Source organism: Filicampus tigris, chromosome 14, assembly GCF_054856515.1.
Source record: "Filicampus tigris isolate MCC_2025a chromosome 14, RoL_Ftig_1.0, whole genome shotgun sequence".
Lineage (NCBI taxonomy): Eukaryota > Metazoa > Chordata > Actinopteri > Syngnathiformes > Syngnathidae > Filicampus > Filicampus tigris.
In genome coordinates this window covers 11,380,108-11,405,000 of record NC_141230.1, presented here as the reverse complement: position 1 = coordinate 11,405,000, position 24,893 = coordinate 11,380,108, and the positions used below count along the sequence as shown (strand labels likewise).

The 24,893-nt window shown below is 42.0% G+C and overlaps 1 protein-coding gene across 1 annotated transcript in view; it reads right to left on the bottom strand.

The window, feature by feature from the left end:
• The window catches only part of nalf1b (NALCN channel auxiliary factor 1b), a 104,840-nt gene extending 89,276 nt beyond the window's left edge, over positions 1 to 15,564 (bottom strand). The window contains exons 1-5 of the mRNA XM_086051884.1: positions 15,310 to 15,564; positions 15,118 to 15,187; positions 14,825 to 15,011; positions 13,004 to 13,139; positions 10,431 to 11,829 (exon numbers count right to left, since the gene is read on the bottom strand). Of these exons, the coding sequence (XP_085908010.1) occupies positions 10,431 to 11,210 (780 nt within the window). The 5' untranslated portion in view covers positions 11,211 to 11,829; positions 13,004 to 13,139; positions 14,825 to 15,011; positions 15,118 to 15,187; positions 15,310 to 15,564. The remainder of the gene's footprint in view (positions 1 to 10,430; positions 11,830 to 13,003; positions 13,140 to 14,824; positions 15,012 to 15,117; positions 15,188 to 15,309) is intronic.
• Positions 15,565 to 24,893: the final 9,329 nt, after the last annotated feature.

Sequence of the window (24,893 nt, the reverse complement as noted above, 5' to 3'; positions counted from 1 at the left end):
GTTCACAAATCTAAATCTGTGTTAGTGAGCTTCTTCTACTTTATGTACATAATCCACCCAGCTCACAGGTGTGGCATTTAAAGGAGCTGATTAGACAGCCTAATTTCTGCACAGGTGTACCTTGGGCTGCCCACAATAAAAGGCCACTCTAAAGGTGCAGTTTTAATATCTTGGCACAGGAGAAGTGCTCACTAACAGGGATTTAGACATTTACGTTGTGTTCTGACAACTGCCGTCACACTGCCGTCTTGTGCTCACGAGCATACAGTTGTTTACAGTCACTTGAACACGACACTTGGATAATGAGCCACATACTGCTTCACCAAATCAAAAGATACAAGACGTTACTTGGTCAAATGAAGCAACTTGTTATGATAGCACGTAGGACCATTGAAGCTAAACTGGTATGTAAAATGTTTACGATTTTTTGATAACACCGTCATGATTCATACGCTCCTGTATAACATGGAGCCGGCGTCACTAATAATTGCAGTAACAAGATTCAAGCCTTAGTGCTGAGATGCTTTTGTGAGGTTCCAACTTAATGGAATTCTATTTTTAAATCAATGAGTCAGTACTCTTAAAAAAAAAAAATGCTTTTCCAAACACACATGCACAAAAGCTGAACAAACCCGTTGCAGTTACTGCATAGCGGTTACATCTGTTCCATCACACCGTGCAGGATCTTGCTGCCCAAAAAGGCGTGAAGATGCTGATGTTGTAAAAACAAACCTTCCACATTTTCAGTCCTGGTGCTCGGCATATTTGTGTGTGCGGAGTCATGTTTTGAACAGCAGACATTTCCACAGTGATGACAACACCCCCCCCTCCCCTCACCACCACACACACACACACACACCTCCCTTCAATCACCCTTCTCGCGTCTCATCTTGTCAGAGAAAAATCAAAGCTAACACATCACCCACTCATCAAATCATTCAACTAAGCATAACAGCGAGACTGTGTAAGGAAGAACAACTCCTTATTTCCGCTTGTCACAGAAGGAAAACAGCGATTGTCTTATTGTATTATGAAAAATATACTTTTCATGGACTACATACAAATGGTCGGGTCTCTGGAGTTACTTCTCTATCAAATTAAAATTAAACAACAGACTAATTACATCTACCAATGTTTTCTATTATTTATTGGCCCTCACAGAATAAATAGAGCATCTATTTAGTTGTGAAAATACATCCGCTATGAAAACGTGTCCGTGAGTTTGCCGTTTAAAATCAAGCAACGATTTTATCTGTTTAATTTTATTCCCGCGTTTGTCTTCAGATTTTGAAGAATGGTTAGAAATGGACGGAAAAGATCAAAACACAAAAGATTTTTGTTACCAGCTTGTTAAGTTGATTAGACACTCTAAATTGCGCCTAGGTGTGTTTGTGTGTGCGGATGTTTGTTTGTCTCTGTGTGCCCTGCGATTGGCTGGCAACCAATTCAGGGTGTCCCCTGCCCACTGCCCGAAGACTGCTGGGATGGGCTCCAGAATGCCCGAGACCCTTGTGAGGAGAAGCGGTATGGATAATGGATACCGGATATTTGCTCAGAATAATACTATACTTCATGATGCAGACAAGCTTCCTTCGTAACTAGTAAATAGTAAGCTGAGGTTCGAATTGGCCACTTTCATTGCGATGCAGTGCATATAGGAGGAATGGTGCATAGAGAGAAGGTGTTTCCATGGGAGTACTGCTGTGTTCTTTTCCAACAAACACGCACGCACGTACACACACACGCACGCACGCACGCACTCCCTTATCTACTGCTTGGGAGGGAGGAAGCAAACACTGGTAGCTCATTTGAAAGAGGACTTTCCCAGCTTCTATTTGAACTAGGCCCAGAGGCAACCTAATTGAATTTGAGGGAGAATTTGTAGACAGCAAGTTTTGCGATTAGGATGTGTATAATTCATAGGGAATAAGAATTGTATCATGCTCAACCTCGAATATATAGCCAAACACGACCTGCATATCACATCAGGCAATCTAAATTCACTCCTTATGCTGCATATTTGGCAGAGCCAACTCATTGCCATACAGGCAATATAGACAAATGATAAGGGCGTTGTGGCAAAGGAAAAGATAGGGGATGTAAAGCAATTCGCAATTAATATTTCTACAAGTGATATTACAAAATAATCTGCTTGCTCTTTTTCAGGGAGAGGTGAATATATTGAGACAACCACTGAGCACTTACTAAACATGTTAAAACGAGATTTTTTTTTACCTCACTGTGTGGTTATTTAAATGTGATGTTTGAATTTCAGATTTATTTTGAGCATTTATTTATCCGTCAAGCATGTAAATTAGGTGAAATGTTATCTTTTCGATTCAATTCATGAATTTCATTGTAAATTAATTGTAAATTGCCAGTTGAAGGGGGCACCGAATAAATTATCGCTCAGGGCGTCACATGGGGGAGGAGCTCTGATGTTAGGTACTGTACAATCAAAACACCATATTAACATCCAGCATCAGTACAGATGTATCCATCCATCCAACCGACCATGCGTGCATCAATCTATCAATCCTTTCAGGCATGCATGGATACATAAACTACTTGCATCCACACATCCGTTCATTGAAAATCATTCATTCCTGACTGTGCTTTGGCAATCTTGCACATTGACGATTGATTGATTTCCATTTGCAGTGCCGTCCACCAAGAAAACTTATGAAAAAAAAAAAGGGTTTATATGTTGAACATGTGCTCCAACAACCAGGGTTACCATCTTAAAAAATGCTGGAAATTAATGTACAGTATCCGGATTAATGCGGGAAGTTAATTCTGATCATCAGTCAGGCAGGACACCCCAGTGCCATTTGTTACATTAATGGTAATGTTATTAAAAACCTGGCAGTTCAACATTAGGATAAAAATTAACGAACCTTGCAACAAGAGAGGAAAGTCTGTGTTTTACTGAACAAATTGTTATCAACGCAGTTGTCTTAGTGGCTTGTGTTAACAATAGCAGCCAAGTACATGGTAAATAGCCAAGTAAATATGAATAAAAATAAAAATAGAAAATAAATAAAATCCCCTTGCTGCTATTTGCGGAGAGTGATATCCCCACCAAATAAATGCCCGGCACTATCAGCAGTTGATAAAATAAAAGCCCTTAAACTCTATTAAAGGGGGAAATCTACCCAAACATATATTTTTTTTAAATATGTTCTCAACTGGCCCAATAGTTCATTCTGATTAATAGTGTGTTTGTGGAGTATGAGTTAAGCAGCAAAATCCACAGCTTTTTAGCCTGACTTAATCTCAGGGGGCGGCCATTTTGTCGTTTCTGTCGCCTGAAAATGACATCACTACTAGCTCGCTCAGGTAACGACCAATCACGGCTCAGCTTCAGAAAACAGGTCAGCCGTGATTGGTCGTTACCTGAGCCTGGAGCAGTTGTGATGTCATTTTCAGTCGACGGAAGTGACAAAATGGCCGCCCCCAGAGATGGCTAAAAACGAGTAGATTAAACCTTATTCCACAAACGCAATATTTATCAGAATGCCTTGTTTCAACTAGTGGGCTTGCATAGAACATATTCTTGAAAAAATACTTCACACTAAGTGTGTGAGTGACTTCCGCTTTAAGGAAATATTATAAAGGCCTCCTCTCAAACAGATGAGTCTTTTAAATCAGTCATCTGGTACTTTTTGTAGTCGAGTCAATAAAAGCCGCAGGCTACGACCTGAGGAAATGGTTTAACCGTCTCCTCTAAAATTGCTGCCTCCATCTAATAAAGGCCACCAGCCACTGTTTGAGTATATACTCTATAGGCCTGTTCTAAAATTGACACCTCTTTAAAAAAGGGGTAATCCATCTAACATTAAAGTAAATAAATGCCCACAACTGGTATTGGGGAAAAGAAAAGTGCAAAGGCCTCCTCTCAAATTGATTCCTCGCTCCAAAAAAATAAACAAATAAACACCTGGTTTCCCATGCAGTTCATCACACAGTGATGATTTCCATAGCACTGGAAAGTTAACTTTTAAAACGTAGCAGTAGCAGCAAAGATGTGCGTCTCTTCTCGCTGCTCGGTACACTATGGCCACAGTGAGCAATCAGGATCAAAGATGAAAAGAAACGGCACAGCAAAGTCCGAAATCCATTTCCAGCAGCCGGATCCATCACATTTGCAAAGTTAATAGTGAGTATTAAATGCATTGTCTAAGTATTCGTACGTGAATGTTTAGTTGGACTCGCCGACGGTCGGCCGTTTAAAAGTAGAGGCGGACCGGCCTATAGACGGATACTAATGCCCAGCATATTTTTATCTATATATATATATATATATATATATCTATATCTATATCTATATCTATATCTATATATATCTATCTATATCTATATATATCTATCTATATCTATATATATATATATATATATATATATATATATTATGACTGCTTAAGTGCTATCATGATACTTGACTGTAGACTATAAGTAAAAGGTACTATGGTATAATGTTTTGAAACAATGTGCCATTGATTGACAGTTGACCGGTATTATTGTACCAGAGCTGCCATGTAATTCTCATGCAAGTCATGTGGACGTCATGTAATGTTGCATTGAGAGAAGGAGTGAGGGGGGCACATGAGCGATGTGGAGAGCCCAAAGAGGAGTCTGGGTGAACGGGTCTGAGTAATTGAAGAGAGGGAAAGGACCTTAACCTAGATCAGTATCTATCACTCTAACACTCACATATTTCCACAGAGGGCAGAGAGAGTGAGGGGAGGAGGGGGGGGGGGGCCAAGGCCCCTGACAGGAAGAAGAAGAAGAGTAGGAGGGAGGAGTGAGCTACGGTATACAGCGACCACGTGGACATGTGACGCCTGTCCCTCGTCGCTCTTGACACAGATGGGAGGAAGACAAAGAGGCAGAGGATGCGAAAGTAACCAAGAGACAATGATGAATAGACGGAAGAAGTGGATCGACATGCTGAGGAGCGGCCCTGGAGACGCAGCCACAAGAGAAGCAGAGAATTATGGGAGTGCAAATTAAATTACACCGGAAGGGATGCTCAAGTCTGAACCTGCAGGAAAGACAGGGCACGGGGGGGCCCTGCCTCTGTTTGTGTGTGCGTCCGGATCAGAAGGTGTAAAGATCACAAAAAGGATTCAGATGGTGAAAAACAAAGTAAATACAAGAATTCAGAGTATCAGGGACCTACTGTCACATGTAAAATGGCTGTCGTTCCTCAAACTAAACATTCACAAGCCACACAAGTTTGCAATGGTGAGGAACAAAACTACACACATCATATTAAGCCGTTTTAAATATTTTTGGCTATATTCAGCATGCCGTTATGAGAGACTGGTGGGTCTAATTATGTGTCAGGTGAGTCAATGTCATAGTTACTACCTCTACCAAAGAGGTTTTCAGACGAATCAGTGGCCAGTGAATTTGGTACCTGGGCCTACAGCTGCGACTTGCCATCATCTAGCGCAGTAGTTCATGATCATTATTTATCTAATAACAATCAAATACATCATACTCGTCACCAGAAATGCTGATTATTAACTCAATCAATGCCAGACTTTTTCAGACCCTCTGTGAAATGACATAAATACGTCATTGGGGTAGAATGAGTTAAATGTATTCATGTGTGCAGTCATTACAGGTGTGTTTTACTCATCGAAACTGATAACTTTTTTCTCCCTCTCTGACCAACTGACTAGGGGACAGAAGAATTATAGTGGGCCACCACACTGGCCGTTTGAGGTGAATTTGAAACCTGATTGGATAAAGAAGCAGTCTCATTGCTAAGTCGCAGTTTAACTTACAAGTGCCAGCACGATCATATTTCAATGACACGTAAACACAAAGAGGCTGAAATCTGATTAGACCAGAAAAAAAAAAGTACTTATTTGAAATTCAAAAACAAATACCGGTAAACGTACGCACTGAAAGCATTGCAGCCAAGAGAAATGCTACAAAATGATGATAGACAGAATGTGCGGAATAAAGTAATACAATTTCACAAAAAAACTAATTTTGTTACTTTAAGTTACTGCTTCTGACAGTGTTCAGGCCAGCAGACAAGGTCGACTTCACCATTTTGTTTTGCATCCATCATACCATTCTATCTCATGAGATTGCCCAAGTGTACCTAATGAAGCGGCACCTGGCTTGCTGTTTACACATATTGACAACTGCTGGTGTGCAATGACCACAATGATGTCACCTTTCAGTTTATAAAACACCATGTGTGTGGCTTGAACCCAGTCCGGCTGGATACTGCTAATTTACAAAAGAAGTGACTTGTCTAATGGCCTCAAGTCATCCTCTTTACGCAGAAACTTTCCTCGCTCCTCTTTGGCACTCCGCTCCAAGGCATTTTAGAAGTCGTTCATTACATAAAGAAGGTGTCACTCATGGTGTAAACTTGAATTTTGAACAAGGGCAAAGTCATTGTCTGCGATGAATGGCAGTCCAGTTTTGAACAAACTTCATTCCACAAATGCAGTAAACGTTCAATAAGCGTACCATTACAGCTGTAGCAACAATGACCTTTTCAGATTAACTATTTTCTACCTCCTCATGAGGGTGGAAGGTTTACTGGAGCCTATCCCAGCTACTTTTGGGTGCAATTCAGCAACATCCTGGACCAGTTGCCAGCCAAACGCCAGGCGCATAAAGTACAGTATGAAAAAATAAATACAAAAATAAAAAACTCCACCAATCATTCATTCATCCACCCAAGCATCGGGAAAATATGCAAACAACAAACTGGAAAATGAAACTCGAGAACTGTGAGGCATAAGCGGTAACTACAAGTACACAGTGCTGTCATTCTTTAGATTAATTCCAGATAAAAAAAATAATGATTACATACAGCATTGGCTCGACAAATGCACTTTATACAAGACTAAAAAACACATTTGCTTCAACCCCACCAAACAGCATTTGCTATGGACATAAAAACTGTAAATCAAAGTGTGCATATTTAATAATGAAAAATAATTATCTGCATACAACCCAGCAAAGTACAGTGTGTATTCCCCATATTGTCATGAGAAGAAAATCTTGTATAATCTCAATAATGAGATCCAGCATCACCAAATCTCACAGAATGTGAATTAAGCACATTAAAGCAGGCGCCACATTAAATTCATCTACATCACGCAAGACAAACGTAACAATTATGGCCTTATTTTCATGCCCAGCGCAAATCTAGCGTGAAGTGCATTCCAACTGTGCACATGGGTGGAATTTTCTTTTTGGCATTTTCATAGATGGGCACAGTAAGAAATGGGTGTGTGCAATGTTGTGGGAATGAACACAGACGACTTTGATTCCCGGCAAATTTAAATGGCTCATCTCATTTCCTTTAAATTCAGCGCAGCTGAGGCATGCGGTCTACGTGGTAGAAGCATAACACAATCGCTGGAGTCCGTGCAGGAAATCGGCACGCGTAAAGTACGTTTATAAGGAACTACAAGATCTCCACTTGCAGATGATGTAAAGTTGGCCACTGCGAAGTAGGCACATAAAGACCGCCTTCAGTCCCCGATCATGCTGTCAAGGTCTCCACTCAAATGGATGCCTCCTTCAAATTAACACATTGTGCTCTTTGCAATTAATTAGATAAAAGTCGATTAAAACTAATTGAGGAAATACAGCACAGGCATTCTCTCAAATGGACAATTCCCTCAAATAACTACTGTGTATTCTCTTTGCATTTGATTAAATAAAAGCCTTCTGACACTAGATGAGGAAATAATTGTACAGTGTTACCTCTACTTACGTAAATTAACTGGTTCTGGAAGAAATTTCTTGAGTAGAAAATTTTGTAAGTAGAGACGCGTTTTCCATGTAAATGCCCTAATCCATTCCAAGCCCCCCAACATTCAGACATAAATGTTTTATAAAGTATAAAAAGGCATCAAAACAAATACATGTTACAATTAGATTATTGCACAATAAATGAGAGTTGTGCATAATGTAAAAAAACAAAGAATAGAGTAAAGAATAAAAATGATGGTCATTTACCTTTTAATTGCTGTCCTCATCGCTTTTTGCCTTTTTTGGTTCATGTTCTCTCTCAGAAGTGGTTTTTGCCTGGCGTTTTGTAAAGAACTGATTTAATAACGTGGCGACCCTCGATACATTACGGTCATATTCTTTCCCAAGATCAACCAAACGCATCCCTTTTTCATACTTTTCTATTATCTCTTGCTTTGTTTGTATGGACAAAAAAAAAAAATTCTCTTTTTTTTTTTCTTTTCCTCGTTTCTCATTCACGTAAAACTACACCTCATGGCCCGAGAGGCGAATGATGAGGACGTTGCATCTATCTATCCATCTATCTATCTATCTACATACATAGAGACATACGGAAGAGGTCCCTTTTAGCCAATGGGACACCAGGAAGATGCTAGGTGATAGCCAATGCAGAGCAGCTATGAGTATGTTGCGTTCAGGAAATTCTGGAGCTGCGAGTAACATCCCATACTTTTACCTTTTGTATCCTGAAATTTCTTTCGTAACAAGAGGCAATATTTTCCTGTTGAGGCGTTTCGTAACTTGAAAATTTCGTATGAAGAGACGTCCATAAGTAGTGGTACCACTGTAAAGGCCTTCTCTCAAAATGACGCCTCTGTCAAAAAAGCACTTGGTACTTTCTGTAGTTTGGTAAACAAATATCTACTACGATTATATATTACAAGAAATGCCTCCACTCAACTGGATGCCACAATCAAATAAACACCTGGTACTCCTCTGAAGTGGGGTAAATAAAAGCCCCTGGCAACAATTGCAAGAAATACAGCATAGGCCTTCTTTCCTATGAATGCCTCCTTCAAATAAAACCCTGGTACTGCAAATGAGTAGAAAAAGCCCATGTCAATTTGAGAAACAGGCCTCCTCCCCAATGGGCAACTCATCAAATGTTAGCTTACTCTCCACATTTGACGGTCACTAGTTGAAGAAATACTGTCAACTCAAGTGGATGCCTTATTCAAATAAACGCATGATACTCACTGCAGTTAAGTAAGTTCAAGCCTATGGCAACTATTTCAGCAAATACTACATAGGTATTCTTTCGTATGAATGCCTCCTTCCGATAAATGCCTGTTGCTCTCTGCAGTTGAGTAAATAGAAGCCCCCGGTAACTATTTCAGGAGCATCAGCATCCTCTCCAATGGATGCCTCCTTCAAATAAACATGCTTTACTATCTGCAGTTCAGCAAATCAAAGTCTCTGGTTAGTGTTGGCGGAAATATAATGAAAGTGTCCAGTCAAATTGACACCTCAGTCAAATAAACACTGCATGCTTGCTGTTGAGCAAACATTAGCCCCGAGCAACTACTTCAGGAAATACAGTATAGGTCTCTTTTCAAATGATTACCTCCTTCAAAGAAATGTCTGCTACTCCCTTTGGATTTGAGTAAATCAAAGCGCCTATGCACTATTTCAGTAAATATAGTCAAGACCACCTCTCAGAATGATGCTTCCATCAAATAGCTGGTGCTCGCTGCAGGAGAGTAAATACATGCCCCTGGCCACTGTTTGAAGGACTATGGTTTAAATAAAATGCCGTCTACCATTCAAAGGCATCATCATGAGCCTGCAACCTCCTGCGAAGTGCAACTAACAGGCTTGAGACAAAGCCTTAACTATTTGTTGACAGTATTCAAGATGACACTATGCTACCAGCATCGAGACAACTATTCCAAATGACAATGAATAGCTGTAATTGTCATATCAAGTGGCGTAATGTATTTATTCTCTGGCAGAGTGCTTCTTGAAAGGAGCAGCGGTTTGTCATGCAGTCCCAGAGCGCCGCGATTTCTCAAAGGTCAATCGGACACGGAGGCCGATTAGCAATTCAGATTGGGCTAAAGGGGCTAAAAGGCGGTCGTGGCACTGCCTGAGACTTATTGCATTAGCAAAGGCTAGCGGTGCTGATTAGATGACACGAGGAGGAAGCGGCAAAAGGGAACGTTAGAGGAAAGAGGTTTGTGTGTGCACTGGCACCAGATAAGAAACGTTGCTCAAGCTATATGTAACACAAAGGGTAACACCGCAGCACTGAGTTAAGTGTGTGCCTGTATCGTTTCCTTCTGTTGAGAAAACAGCTAAAAAAAAAAAGGCCTCTTGCGGGGCCTAGTTTGCAGCACCATGGACAGCGAGAAGGCCACAAAGGCAGTGAGTGGGCTACCAAAGGTTTGTGTAAAAGACTGGAGCCAATGCAACGAGTGGCTTAAGATACGCTGCAAACTCGAACAATACACAAATGCAAAACGTCTCAAACTGCTCCAACTGTGCAGCCGTAGCACACTGCAAGCTTCATTTCTTGAAAGGAAAGACCAAAAATGCAAATATCCTGACATGCCCACCGGTTGCCATGGCGACCGTGAACCCACCCCCTCAAATCCACTTGTGTGAGTGTGCGTGCGTGCGCGTGCGTGCCCTACCTTGCATTCCTCCATGCACGTCCGAACCGAGTACGCGTCCGTCTCGTATTTGCGCACCAAGAGCTCGAACTCCCGGTAGTTGTCCTCCGCCTGCCGGTCAAGGAGCTGGTAAGCCCGGACGCACTCGCCGCATCCCGGCGCGTCCGCCCCCATGGCCATATCCAGGGTGCAATTCATGTCGTGTGGACTCGTAAACCCGTAAAACAAATCCAAAAGTGAGTAGGAATTACAAAAAGAAAGGTACAAATCGCTCAGGTTCACGTACGCCAACTGCGTCCCATCTCCCCCCGCGAGGCCCAGGCACACGGTGTCCGCGTCCGTGAAAGTGAAGCAGTCCTTGGACACGCTGTCCGGGTGACAGGTGTCCATCCGCCACAGAGGTTCGGTAGAATTCCCTAGAAAAATAGCATCTTGCTCTCTGGCGTGGTAGTGGTGGTGGTGGTGGAGGTGGGGGTCAGGCGGTGGTGAAGATGGTGATGATGGTGGTGGTGCTGGCGCCGGCGGGAGCCAGTGGATGGAGTGAGGCTGCTCGCCCGTCTCTCTAATCCCGAGCCGCCCCGGGCCCGAGTGCCGCTTGTCCCTGGTGCGGGTGAGCGTGGCCTCGGCGCAGAACCACAGGTGATCCGAGAGCAGGACGGTGATGAAGAGCAGCGAGGCCAGCGACAGTCGCCATCTCTGGGCCCGCTCCGACTCGGTGGATGGCTTCTCGGTCCCTCGGGGTGCGAACCAGTATTTTACGCCTTCGTCATGCTGTCGACGCATCCAAGCACCCCTGGTCATATTTTAGGAGAGTGCTGCCCTGGCCGACTCCACCGCGGGGGCTGCTCTGTCTCAATAGTCATTGACTTAGGCGGACTCGGCTCGGTTCTCCTCGGGGTGCCGTTGCCTCTGCCGGTGCAGGGCGCTGCTCGATTGGCGCCCGCAGCAATCGGTGCTATTCCGGTCCAATAAACCCGCCCGCGCGGATTAAGCTTGCCGCATCCTCCGTGGCTCCCCGCGGGGGGACAGCGTCCTCTTTGACCGCATGCCGCGTCCGTCCGTCCGTCCGTTCCTACCTTCCTTCCTTCCTTCCTTCCTACTCCGGGTGTCCTCCCTTCGTTTCTCTCTTCTCCTCCGATGGTGTTTCTGCTTCCACTGCTGCTGCTGGGGCGTCTGCCGCAGATAGTGCTCTCTCTCACTGAAGTGGAGCCGCCGGCCCGCACTGGCTGGTCTCGTCGCTGCCTGCAAGCCGAGCTTGAAGCCTTGAATCCCGTCTTCGGCTGGCCGTTGTCATCTTGGAGCGCGCCTAAGTTGCCGCCATGTTCGCCTGGAATCACTTTTTCGGAGAGCACGGGCTGTTTGCGTCATCTCCATCGCTGTGAGAGCTCCATCGTTGCGCAGTGGCCGAGCATCTTATTGCCTATATGCACACGCAGAGAGAGAGGGGGAGTGAAGGAGGGGGCACGGTGAGGGAGGGAAGGAGGTGGGTGAGAGTACACAGGTACGCATTTAAAAGGACGTTCTAACAAATATTTTTCTTGACCAAACGTGCACTTTGGCAACCCCGTTTGTTTTGATGCAGGGTAGTCAAGAGTCCATTTAATTAAGGCTTGGTGATTGGGCACAACTCTGCACCATCATATTAATTGCAGCAAATAAGCACGAGTCAATTTCTGTCTTCAGCCACATTAATGCCCTCGTGCATGTTTTCAAAACAAAGTTGCACCTGTGGTAGTTGCAGACGAGAATAATTGAATACTACCCTTTAAACATATTTGGTGAGAATATGGTCAAAAGGTCAAAAAGGTACTTGCTAACTAGCAAACGTACAGAAACAAACACAATACCATACTTTGAAAGAGTTCAGTCTTGGCAGATGTCAGCATGCCATTGTCTTTGTATTTTAATGTGGTCGGTGTAGCAAAAGCAAAAACAACAAATATAGTGGCTTTTATTCGTATCGTGCAGTAGCAATTTATTGTGTCCATAATGTATTCTGCATACATTGGTGGCAATGGTTATAGGAGTGCATTTGTGTCCTGGAAAATAGGAAAATAATTCCATTGGAGGGTACTATCATGATCATTGTTTACCTGAAGGTGCAAATACTGTATGTGCTATATCCTAAAAACATTGTTTGCCATGAATTTTCATTTTAGGACAACATGGACAACTTTGCTTTTAACATTGAAGGAGAGGTCATTTTCCATTCACGGTTCACAAATGCATGCTTGAATGAGCGCAACATAACCAGAAACTAACTTTGGGATGAATTACAACAGACATTCTGAGCTGAATGAACTCAAAAAATCTCAACCAACTCTTGCAAGAAGTAACAGAAAGAAGTTGGTGTCCCAATTCTTTTGTCACTTAGTATAAAATGTGTTTGATTTCTTCTGGCTGCTAAAGTAAAATGACAGTATATAGGCATCCTTAGCACTGCTCATCATTGTCAGTGTTCCTGTTGCTGTTAGTAAATGAACAAAACATTTACAGTATGTTGAACTGCTCCACAAACACACTAACAAGCAAATTGATAACAAATTAAAGAGTCCCAACATAATCTGCCCTAGTGAGGTGTTGGCCCAGTTTACCGTGAGCTGGCAGCCTCAGCTTCCGTGCACCTTGGCAAGGAGTCTACGTCTGGAACTCCTCTGGCGGTATGAACATCAGTCTTCCAAAAGAGATCCCCTCAATTTGTGTTCTTGTGGAGGAGGCTGGCTTGGATGACTAACGCAGTGCCGATCCAAAAATGAGTGTTAAGATGCAGGTTAGAAGCAGAATTGTATGCCGTAAGATTCAAAATACTTTCAAATGAGTGAATCTAATTTAATAAGTTTTATGCGCCCTTACTAGTTTAAACACGGCATTCTGATTAATATTTCTTTGTGGAATATGAGTAGTATTAGCAGTAAAATCCCCCCCATTTTCAGCCATCTCAGGAGGCGGCCATTTTGTCACATCTCTCGACTGAAAATGCCATCACAGTTGCTCAGGGCTTCGGTAACGACCAATCACGGTTCACCTGTTTTCTGAAGCTGAGTCATGATTAGTCGTTAGCTGAACCCTGAGAAACTGTGATGTAATTTTCAGTCAACAGCAAGTGGCAAAATGGCTGCCTCCTGAGATGGACAAAAAGTGTGGATTTTGTTGCTTAACTCATATTCCACAAACGCAATATCAATCAGAATGCCAGGCTTCGAGTAATGGGCCTGCATAGAACATATTCTTGTAAAAAAAACATTTTTGGGTGACTTCCACTTTAACACTTAAATCACATCACGCTTGAACTAAGTATGTATATGGATGGTATAAAAATAGTATGTGTCGCAGTAAGTAGTAGAATGTGTGCGTTCTGATCGTGAGAAAAGATGCGGAGTGAGTCAACGTTGTTCACGGCCATTCTTGTAAATCTGTAAATGAATTATGATTTTGACATCAAAAGCACTTCCTCAGTTTTTATTTTTCATAGTTTGAGATGTTACAAGAGTAAAAAAAAATAAAAAATATGTCAAATTCGTTGTTCTCCTTGACATGTTTCTTGAACTTGTTCTTTTGGGCCAGAAATATGTGTTTTGCGTGTTCTACTGATGCTCACTAAAGAATTGAATAAGCAAGACAGATTTCCTTTTTTAGTGAAGACAGTCTGATCTTATTTGGGGTATGTCAGGTGCTTTTATTGTAACAGAACACAATATCCTGTAAATCTTAAAAGATCAATCCAAATGCTCTATGGTAAAACGACTGCTTACGTGGGGAACTGTGCTTTGAAAACGTCTGGCAGTGAATATTTTAATACGCAAACTATGATCAACACTTTAATAGCATTTGAAATGCTTATATTGTCAAACATTCACGTTAGAGTACCGGTAAACCCCATACCCTGAATCACGCTCTTTTAGTCTTGCAATGTCACCCTGCGTGGCCACGCATACGTTTGTGAAAATTACATTTCCTACAGCTAGTATGTGTATGAACATTTAGGTTTTTGCTGTTGTTTTATATGAAGGGCGTATTCCACAATGAAAGCTTGTACTCACAACCCTCGGCAATGTCAACATGGGCCTGTTCAGTTCTACTTATTTGTGCAACATGGTCTTTCATAAATTTTGTTCAGAAAATTACTTTTTTGTGTGTACAAATGAACAAATCTTGTTTGCTTTCAATGGCCCGCATTGGTGTGTGCATTTGTAGTATAGTATCCCATAGGAAATCTTGATTCTGAAAGGAAGCTAAAGGTGTTCTTACAAACCTGTTGGGGTGTACTCTATGATGAGCACTGTTTATATTATTATTATTATTATTATTTAAATAAACCACATTATTACATTTTAAAGTTAGGCATACTGGGTTCATTTCTAAAAGGCACGTTAGCAAGTATTTTAAAAGCCGTGTGTCTGGCCAGCTAATCTTACCTATACATTCTGAGCCAAGGCCCCAGTCTATGGAGTGAATGAGATGCACTTCAGTTCACCAGATGGTGATGGCAGAGGTCAGGATGGGGTCGACTCTTGTTTTGAAGTGCATCATTATCATTGGCATCATTCCTTTCCACGGGAACATTTGATTGAAGACTACTGATCCTTTCAAAACATCTTTCTACTGATCAGTAAGACAAACCGTGACAACAAACATCTTGGCCCGAAACACTTGAACGCCACACCACACGTGTGAAAGCATGTCAAAAAAAAAAAAAAAAAAAACTCACCCAATCGTAACTCCATAGATTCCAGTGGCTTTGTCGCTTGCACAGCTGAACCGTCAAATGTGCGCTCGCTCTGTAACGAGGAGGTTTATGGACTGGTCATGTCCTGCATTGGCATTCCTAGTCACCCGTTACACATCACATGAATGCACAAGCTTCGCAGTCAACACGTCACAGAGAAAGCCGTTCACGAACCAGTTATTTCCCCATAGATCTAAATGCATGTCAATAAACCTCCTTTTGGGGTCAGCAAATTTTATACTGGACAGATTTTATCAATCATTTGGAGGGATGGAGCACACCACTGTGTTGTGGTTGTTCGAAGAGAAGACGGGATTAGAACAAATTGAGATAAGAAATTATTTGTCCTAAAGTGAGGAGATTCATATTCCTCCTTCAACTAACCATATACGTAACATTTGACCTTGTAAAGTCAAGTGAGCAGTAACAAATGCCATCTGACACCTGGGACTGATTGCCAGCCAATCGCAAGGTACATATAAAGAAACAGTCATTCACACCTGTGGACAATTTAGAGTCCCCAGCAAACCATTATGGATGTTTTTGTTTTTGGTGGGGGTATTTGGATAAAATCCACGCAAGGACAAGGAGAACATGCAATCAATACATGGAAGGCAAGAGCAGAGATTCGAACCCTTAACTGTAGAATTATGACTCAGATGTGTTGTCAAAGGGTATACTCTGTGTTTATGTTTTGCTTTTTCATTGGCATTATTTGCAACACTGAGTACAGTAGAAAATTAAGGTGCAAAACATTTACTTAAACTTAGAACATTTACAACCCCCGCTCATTCTTTTTATTCCTTCCATCCTATTAACAGCAAAACATTTTTTTCCAACTATTTCAGTCTTGCTGCTAAGCTCACAGGGAGGAATTTCACATTGGCAGAGGTCTAGTGCTGTCTGATTTCTGTGTTCAAAGTCTGCTGGACATGTTTCGTGAGTTAACTGAAGACTCCAACCTGTCAACGAGTGTGAATGGTTACTTGTCAAAATGTTCCCTGTGATTGGCTAGCGACCACGTCCAGGCTGCACCCCACCTTTCAGCCAAAGTGAGCTGGGAATGTCAGCTCATCTGGGTTAGAGATAGAAAATAGATGCACGGTTGTCCACAAGTGAGTGGAAATGAAAGATGGACAGAGAATCATCACCTTGGGTGATGTCTTGCGCTTGAGACGCTCACAAAACCATGTTGAATTCCACCACCATGCCTCATTGGCATTGATAACCAAACTCACTGAGAATGCTCTAGTGCAGTATTTCCCAACCTTTATTCAGTCATTACAAATGTGCACACCGTCCCAAAAATTGTCAGAAAAAGAATACATTCTGTGCCAACATTAATGATTTTGTCACTTTACTTTCCAATCTAATATCCTGTTTAAGACAAAGCTATTCTGTTCTCTGAATGGCAAAAGGTGGATAACACAGGTTAATTGTATATTCTGCCATCTAGTGGAAGAGCATTTAATTGTTCTGCCTGTCATTAAATGCCGCTGACATAGCTACATGAATAAGGATACATTATTTTTATTACCAACCCCCCCAACCTCCTCCCCCGAACCAATTACTGAAAATGGATAATTTTCTGTGGCACACCTGATGATCTTTCACCACAGTGCTGTGGCACAGTGGTTTGAAATCACTGTGTCTGTGTGTTAGACCTGAGTCTTATCATCCAGTAAAGTCATTGTACATAAAACATATCTTTTATTCAAACTTGGATACTGAGGTTCAATTAGCTCCTGAGCAGTAGCCAATTAACACATGGAGTATGTGTTTATGTGCCATTGTGTGTGTGTTTCTAAGACTAGGCAGATAGTTGAAGGGCCCAAAAATAGGTAGTGGAAGGGCAATGATGTGACAAGAGGCAGATGGGGAAACAAAGAAAGAAAGAGAGAGAGAGAGAGAGAGAGAGAGAGAGAGAGAGAGAGGGTGCCGTGAATGCAAATAGAAGGCCATCACAGTAACTGTAAGCGCTGGCAGACATGACTCATCCACTATTGATGCCGCGGGTGTGCGAGTGTGTGTGTATACACCATCGAACCATCTCTGATTGAATCATCATATAGCTCAATTATGAATCTTGCTGTACCAAAAGTTATTTGCTGTAAACACAGGTAACAAAAAAATTTGGAATAGAATAACTCAGTAGTGAAATTACCATAATGCCCAGAATCCCGTTTTGTGTGACTTTTTTTTTACAATTCATTCAAGGGAATAATTACAAAAGTGCATTAAAAGCGAATCACTTGCTTCTTTTTAACATTAAAATGTCTATAAATGTACAATTACTTCATGATTATTGTTAATGTTATACTGTATTATAATGATTAAAAATCTAAAATTATTGAATTTATCCTCCATTAGGAACATCCATCCATTATCCAAACCGCTTATCCTCACAAAAGTCGCAGGCAGTATGCGGGGTACACCCTGAATCGGTTGCCAGCCAATCACAGCGCACACAGAGACAAACAAACACACCTATAGGGACAATTTAGAGCGTATAATCAACCTACCATGTATGTTTTTGGAATGCAGGAGGAAACCGGAGTACCCGGAGAAAGCCACGCAGGCACGGGGAGAACATGCAGACCCAACACAAGAAGGCCGGGGCCAGATTGGAACCCACGACCTCTGCACTGTGAGGCAGACGCGCTAACCAGTTGACCACCATGTCACGCATTGGGAAAATTACATGGTAAATTACTGAAAACTTTATTGACAGGGTGTTGTTGACCTGCAGTGTTAGAACTAAATGAGAAGCACACTACAGGCAAAAAACAATTACAATACCACAATGCAATGTCATGGTAGCTAAAGCGTGTCTTCGTTATATAGGCTTTAACCAAAACCCAAAAGGTATCAGGCTAGGCCAGGCTATACGATATGCTAACTAGCTTTACAGTAGTTGTACTGTATGAATGTCCATATTGCAAAAACTTTGCAAAAACCTTGTTCATCTTCCAGCTAAATGCTAGCTAACATTCAACAACCAAACAATTGAGAACATTTGTTTACTTCCTATAAGTCTAGTGTCCTGGAATTCATACAAAATGTTTGCTTCAAAACAATGCAGCCAACTTCCTGTTTGATTTGGGGCATGGATTGTGGAGACATTTTCATGTGTCTTGTTATGACAGACATGTCCACTGAATTTTGTGTTGTGGTGAAATGGATGTTTTGGGGCTGGTTGAGGCCCCCTAAAAGGAAGCTAATTTGTTGGAAGATTAATCATAACGGCAGCAATTCCACGGTGCTGTCCTGGTGCTCGAGCCCTAACGATTAAAAACAGGATGTATTCATTCACTCACTTTGGCATCAACGGACGTGTCAAACCCCCAGAATCATAATTGCACTACCCACAATCCAGGAGCCAGAAAGTGGCCTATTAACAAACAAATATAAATAAATACTTATCTGACGCTTCATTATTTTCTCCCCCACATATCTTAACAATTTGCCCTGGGGGCAGGTCTGCCCCCTGCTAAGTTATATTCCAGGAAGTAAATGAGAACAGCATGGATTTATTTGACCTGAAAAATCGTTGATTCTCAAGACCGTCCAATAGCAGGTGTAGTTGCCATTTAAAAGATTAGTTCTTAGTCAGACATGTGCACACGCACACATGCATGGGAATACAGGCTATATGATGCGGACTACAAGCGGGCCAACTGAATGTTAACCGATCATCCAGGATGTCACGTATGACTTGCTCGCTAAAGTACTGACTAGCTCTGAATCCCCTCTCGACACTCCATGTTTGAAAAGGCTCGTCTGCGATGCGGACATTTTATTTTATTTTTTTTACTCTGTTAAATTTGCTGTCTATTTTATGTTGTCTTCTGTGTGAAGTTATGTCCATGTTGTTAATTAAAAATTGTTTAAAAAAAAAATTCAGCAAATGATTATCACTTCCTCCTCCTCTGCCGTCAATGCACACTGATTTTTCAGCATTTCCTCATACTTTGCGGCCGTCGACTGACTCAGTCGTTATGCTTATAGAGGCAGTATTAATACTCGATAATGTAAAATTACACATCGTGAAAGCAAGATTGTCGACGATATCGATGACGATATATATCGCCCACCTCTATTGTGGTGATTTAATTTTTAGGGCAGATGGCACTGTTTTCTTTCTCTTCTTCTTTTCTATTACATTGCTGTTTAAATTTAATACAGAGCAGTTCTTATTAATGAGTGAACATTACGAGACAAGACTTGAACCCCAAAACTCTCGACGTGTCAGATTAGCGAACCATTAGTCCATTGTGCTGCCCCTTTAAACTGGTTGAATTCATAACAATCAATGTATTTATTATCATGCTTATCGCTAACTGCTATACCGAAGCAGAATGGTAGTCCATTATTATTGTTTAATGCTCGGCACAAATTCACAAAACTGTAATAAGCAACCAAACATGCGGTTACTATGATGGATTACAGCACCAATGGAGTCTCAATAGACAATTCATTCCCAAGTGAGCAGAAATGAACCATTAAAAAATCTGCAGCGGTGTTGCAAATTGAGTATGAAATGATTAAAAAACAACGAACAAACATACAAGCAAAACAAAAGGAAATTCATGTGCAGAAAAAACTCCCAAGAGGAGACCACGCCACTGATTGCTGAGATGCACTCGCTGAAATCAAGAGGGATTAGAGCAATGATCCAGATACCATCATGCAGTTCAATCAACCCACCCACCCATCACCGGCCCCGCTCCGCCTCGGGTTTTAGTCTCCGGATCGATCGTCTCGCCTCATTTCCATTCCAGGAATTCCTTAGCGGCACATCGACACGGCTCACTATCTCAATGCCTTTTCCCATACCCTTGGACCCACGCGCCGCTGCTCTACATATCCCTGTCAAGCCACCTCAATCTATGATTTTCCAGAGCTTCACAGGAAATGTGCCTGTTGGAAGTCAACTTTCTGAAGGAGGCAAGGAAATTTCTGGAATATGACAGTAGAGGACAGAAGATCACAAGGTCTCAAGGTTGCGTTAGGCATTTGTGCATCATACAATCAAGTATGGCTTGACAAATGCTTAACACCATTCAGTCGTCGTGCATTTGTGTTTGTCTTCATCGCCTCTTGCCCTGGTGTTGCATCATTAATGGCCCAGGACTGAATCCTGATGCTCCACACAAGCTTATTCATGAGGGAAGGCTCCAAAAGTACCAGGAGCGGCTCACATGGTAATCAAAATTCTACCAGCGTAACGGAAAATACGAGCCTAGGCGTCTTTAAGATGAAAGAAAAAGTCAGTTGGTTTTGATTTTAGAAAGACTGTGACATAAAGCTTTGTGTTTCATATGATGTGCTGGGCAATAAAGCACCAGATAGCGCTCTTTTGTTTTGTTTTTCTCATCTTAATAAAGTGGAACCTCAAAAGTAGAACCGCCTTGACGTCATACAATTCGGAATTCAACAAAATCAGTCTAGTTCAGTTAGAGTCCGACTGATTTATCAGCAACCCGATGATAACGTATCGCAGCGTATCTTATGATGCCTCTTTTTATAAATGCCACCAATTCAACTTGGCAGGTGGCAGCATTTTTTTGATACGGGATCATAAAACAATTACATTAAGTTTCATGAAAACAGCTGGGCTCTACTAGACTGAAAATGATCTTTTCCCATTTGTCCCCATTTAAAACTTTTACATCTCACAGCACAGCAGACCCCAGCAACATCAGCTTTAGCCCGAGTGTAAACAGCAGACGGTCGGATTTACAAGAAGTCCAGGACTGAGACAGACGCTCTAAACTCCTGCAGCGAGACCTGAAACACAGCCAGAAGAATTTGTTCTACCCCTTTGAATGCACCTCAACTCATTCACTGCCATTGACAAATTTACTTGTCTTTTCATAGTCCAGCCATCGAATCCCAGGTACTTATTTGTGCATTTTTTTTCTTTTTTTTTTTCAAACGTTAGAGTAAAAGAGGGTCTGAAAATATCTGGCAGTGGAATGACCTAATGTCCATCTAAAATAAATTTAGCATTGAAGCCGCCCTTAACCCGGACATATATGCTGGTATTCTAATTTCTCATGCCATTCTGCCTATTGCAAGACAAGAGAGAGTTGAACTTGCATGAACTATTTATTAATGCAAAGCAGCAAGATTAGCCAGCATGGCAGTTCGAAATGCATTTACCTCCCGCTAATCTGTGCTGACAGAGAGAAAGCACCTCCTGGTGAAAAGTGCACCTGCATCCAGCGGGGATGTCAAAAGACATACATAAATATATTGAAGCCTTTGAAGGGCTGCGAATGAAGTCACATCTTGGCTGTGGAATCTGAACCATATCCAATAGTGAGATCCAGTCTTTTCTGCCGCTTAAGGGGTGGCGTGTTCGCTAGAATAAACATGCAGCGACTCTCCAGATTGTGCCTGGGATGAGGCTGGAGGAAGGCCAACGCACGGCCACTCTTGCCAGTCACCAGTCGCTTTTCCAGTTTGGATTGGTGCACCGCTGAGCGTTGGAACCTTCCAGCAGGCGCTTATTATCAGCACAGCTGACAAGGTTAATCCCAAGCAGTCTGTAGCATTGTCTTCTTTGATTCACAGTCAACTTTAAAATGGTGCACAGCAATAGCCGCTTTGTTTACTTATTTTTGTCATGTTCATGCCTACATTCCCAACCCTGGAGTAAAATAAAATGGCAGTAACAGCACCAGCAATCGGGTGTCGTTTAGTCAATCAGAAGTTCATCCATCCACTCTAAGATACTACTACTACTGTAGTTTGCACTCCAGGATATGGAGTGAGGGGATGTTACTTGTGTTGATGGAACGGTGATGCCAAGGCGGAGGACTTTTCTCCTCTTAAGTTAAGCAGTTATTTTTAGAGGGACAGCACAGAATTTATCACTTTTGACCTTTGGGCTGGACTTTACTCTGTCCGTGGCAGTTATTAACAGAGCCTCACACAGAGGGGAACGGCTGATGCAAGGCGAGGCGGGAAAGTGAAGAATGTGGATCCTGGAGGCAATGAAAGTGTGTTGTGTGTGTGTGTGTGTTGCTTCAAAGGAGGGAAATGGTAAAGTTGAGCCACAAGTAGGTGACGAAGGCCCGGCTCGCACTGAGTGACGAGGCTGCGCAATGTGCAGGGCTCAACAACTATTTTTCATGAGTCACCGACTGATTTTGCTGTGATTCAAAATAGCTATCGGCAGGCAATAGTGAAATAGTGAAATATAAGTATACATACAATATATACACAGGCGCTGTACCTGTGTATGTAGTATACAAGTACATTACCAATATCAACACACTCCTAAATGCAGGATAATCTCTCAGGATTCATTTTGAGAGAGTCAATCGCTGACTGGCCAGGGATGGGAAAATGCTCACATTTGGCACTATTGTCAGTATGTGTGTACCCCACTTAACACAATTTCACATCTCAGGTTAAGTCAATTAACACAGGCCCACCCACATACAGTGGCTAATTGATGAGACTTCTAATTGTGTGCTAGATTGTAGATGTTGAAGGGAAATACACAGCAGATGTGCGGCATGATCCAGACTGAGGGTACAGAAGGGGGGTGAATGGGGGAGCCGTGCACACGACCGCAGAGCGTGTCTGCAAAGTCATCTGAGGTCAGCCATTCTATGTGATCAGATGCTGTAGATGAGGCAGTGCACAGGGACCCACCGGCATGCTGTAGGCTCGCGTACACAACAAAACACCTTGTGCACTAAATTAGCTACTGGAGGAGGGATGTTGTACAGGAACAATCTTGCTCAAGGGTGTAGAATGAAGTTCCCTGAGTCATTTATATCTATATTTATTAATACTTATGTATTACAGCCTTTTATTGTCTTTATTGTCTACTGTTTGTAAAGAGCTTTGTTACAGCTCTAGCTGTTATGTAATGCGCTATTAAATACATTTGTATTGTATTGTATTGTATTGTATTTAATGTGCACCAGTTGAAAACGCGGATGTGGTGATTGCTTGTATGTAAAATGTTTACAGTTTTGGCTGTTTTAGTTCAGCGTAATCGTCTGCTGCAGTTCGCAAAATGCGCACTTAAAACAAGCTAGTCTCCTGGGAGAGTCACTGTTAGGCCACGTCCATAATCTGCCTTCATTTTACAGTGTAGTTTCAACAGTTTTAACCAATATGACAAAGTGATTTTTTTTTTTTATTGCAAACTCTCCGTTTAACTATACTGCGGGTCCTCGGTTTACAATGGAATTCTGTTGCTTGAGCAGCAACCTGAATTTGCATACACACTTGCATTCACATTTCATAGTCGTTCACTAACCTTTGCTAACACAGCAGTAAAGGCACACTTATAATAAATATTTGGATTAAAACACTTTTAGGACATAAATACAAAAAAAATAAATGGGGAGTCATGTCAAAAATGTTCTTTACAATATGTTCCGTGCATCCCAACTAGTCTACACATGGCATTCTGATTAATGTTGTGTTGGTGGAATATGAATTATGCAGCAAAATCTACCTGTTTTTAATTCATTTTTGGGGGCAGCCATTTTGCCACTAGCTGTTGACTGAGTCCAGTTGCTCAGGACTCACATAATGACCAAGCATGGCTCTGCTTGCAAATGTCACATGACCAAATTAAACGAGCAGACCGACAGAAACAGAAGCAGCAAACAATCAAGGAGCTTGAAGAGGGAATCAACCCAAACACATTTTGTTCAAGAATATGTTCCCAGTAGGCCCACTAGTTGAAACATGACATTCTGATTAATATTGCGTTTGTGGTATATGAGTTAAGCAACAAAATCCACCCCTTTTTAGCCATTTCGGGGGGCGGCCATTTTGTCACTTCCGTCAACTTAAAATGACATCACAACTGCTCAGGGATCAGGTAACGACCAATCACGGCTGAGCTTCAGAAAAGAGGTGAGCCGTGATTGGTCGTTACCTCAGCCCTGAGCAGTTGTGATGTCATTTTCAGTCAACAGCAAGTGGCAAAATGGCTGCGTCCTGAGATCTACAAAACGTGTGGATTTTGTTGCTGAACTCATATTCCACAAATGCAATATTTATCAGAATGCCTTGTTTCAACTAGTGGGCTTGCACAGAACATATTCTTGAAAAATATGGTTCGGGTTGACTTCCCCTTTGAATAAAATCAAACAGACAAGACAACAAGTAACACCTGGACAAGACATGAGTGGCTGAGGAAGTTGATTTGTAGACACAAGGGACCTGGAAGAACCTGGAGAATAGGTTGAAACAAAAAAAAAATCCTCCCGAGCAAGATAGGATTCAAACCACAAGAAAGCAAGAAATAGCGAAATAATACAGACATGAAACAAAACTAAATCGAATCCAGGCAACATAACACAGATATTGACAGATGGAGGTAAAAATATATCACTGTCCACTATAAATTTTCTGTAAAGGAGACTTCGGGCTGAATAAGTGCTACACAGAGTTTGATCAGCATCATCTGATTAGGCATGCGACAGCAGCATTTCTGAGGTCACGGCGGGGTCACAGCTGCTGCTATACGTTATAATCAAGCATCGAGTTGGAAGGCCTGCTGGTGTATAAATCAGCGGCGGGATCTGCCACTATATAACAAAGTGCAATGTGCAGGCGTAGGACAAATAAGGAATAAGTGGGTGAGCCGGGTATCATACACTAGCATCAGCATGTACATGTCCACGGGCTGATACACTACCTGCTGCGCTCTGCTAATTCCCGCCATTAACAGTGACATTTAAAGAGATATCTCCCCAGTGAACGGCCGCCTGTGTAAA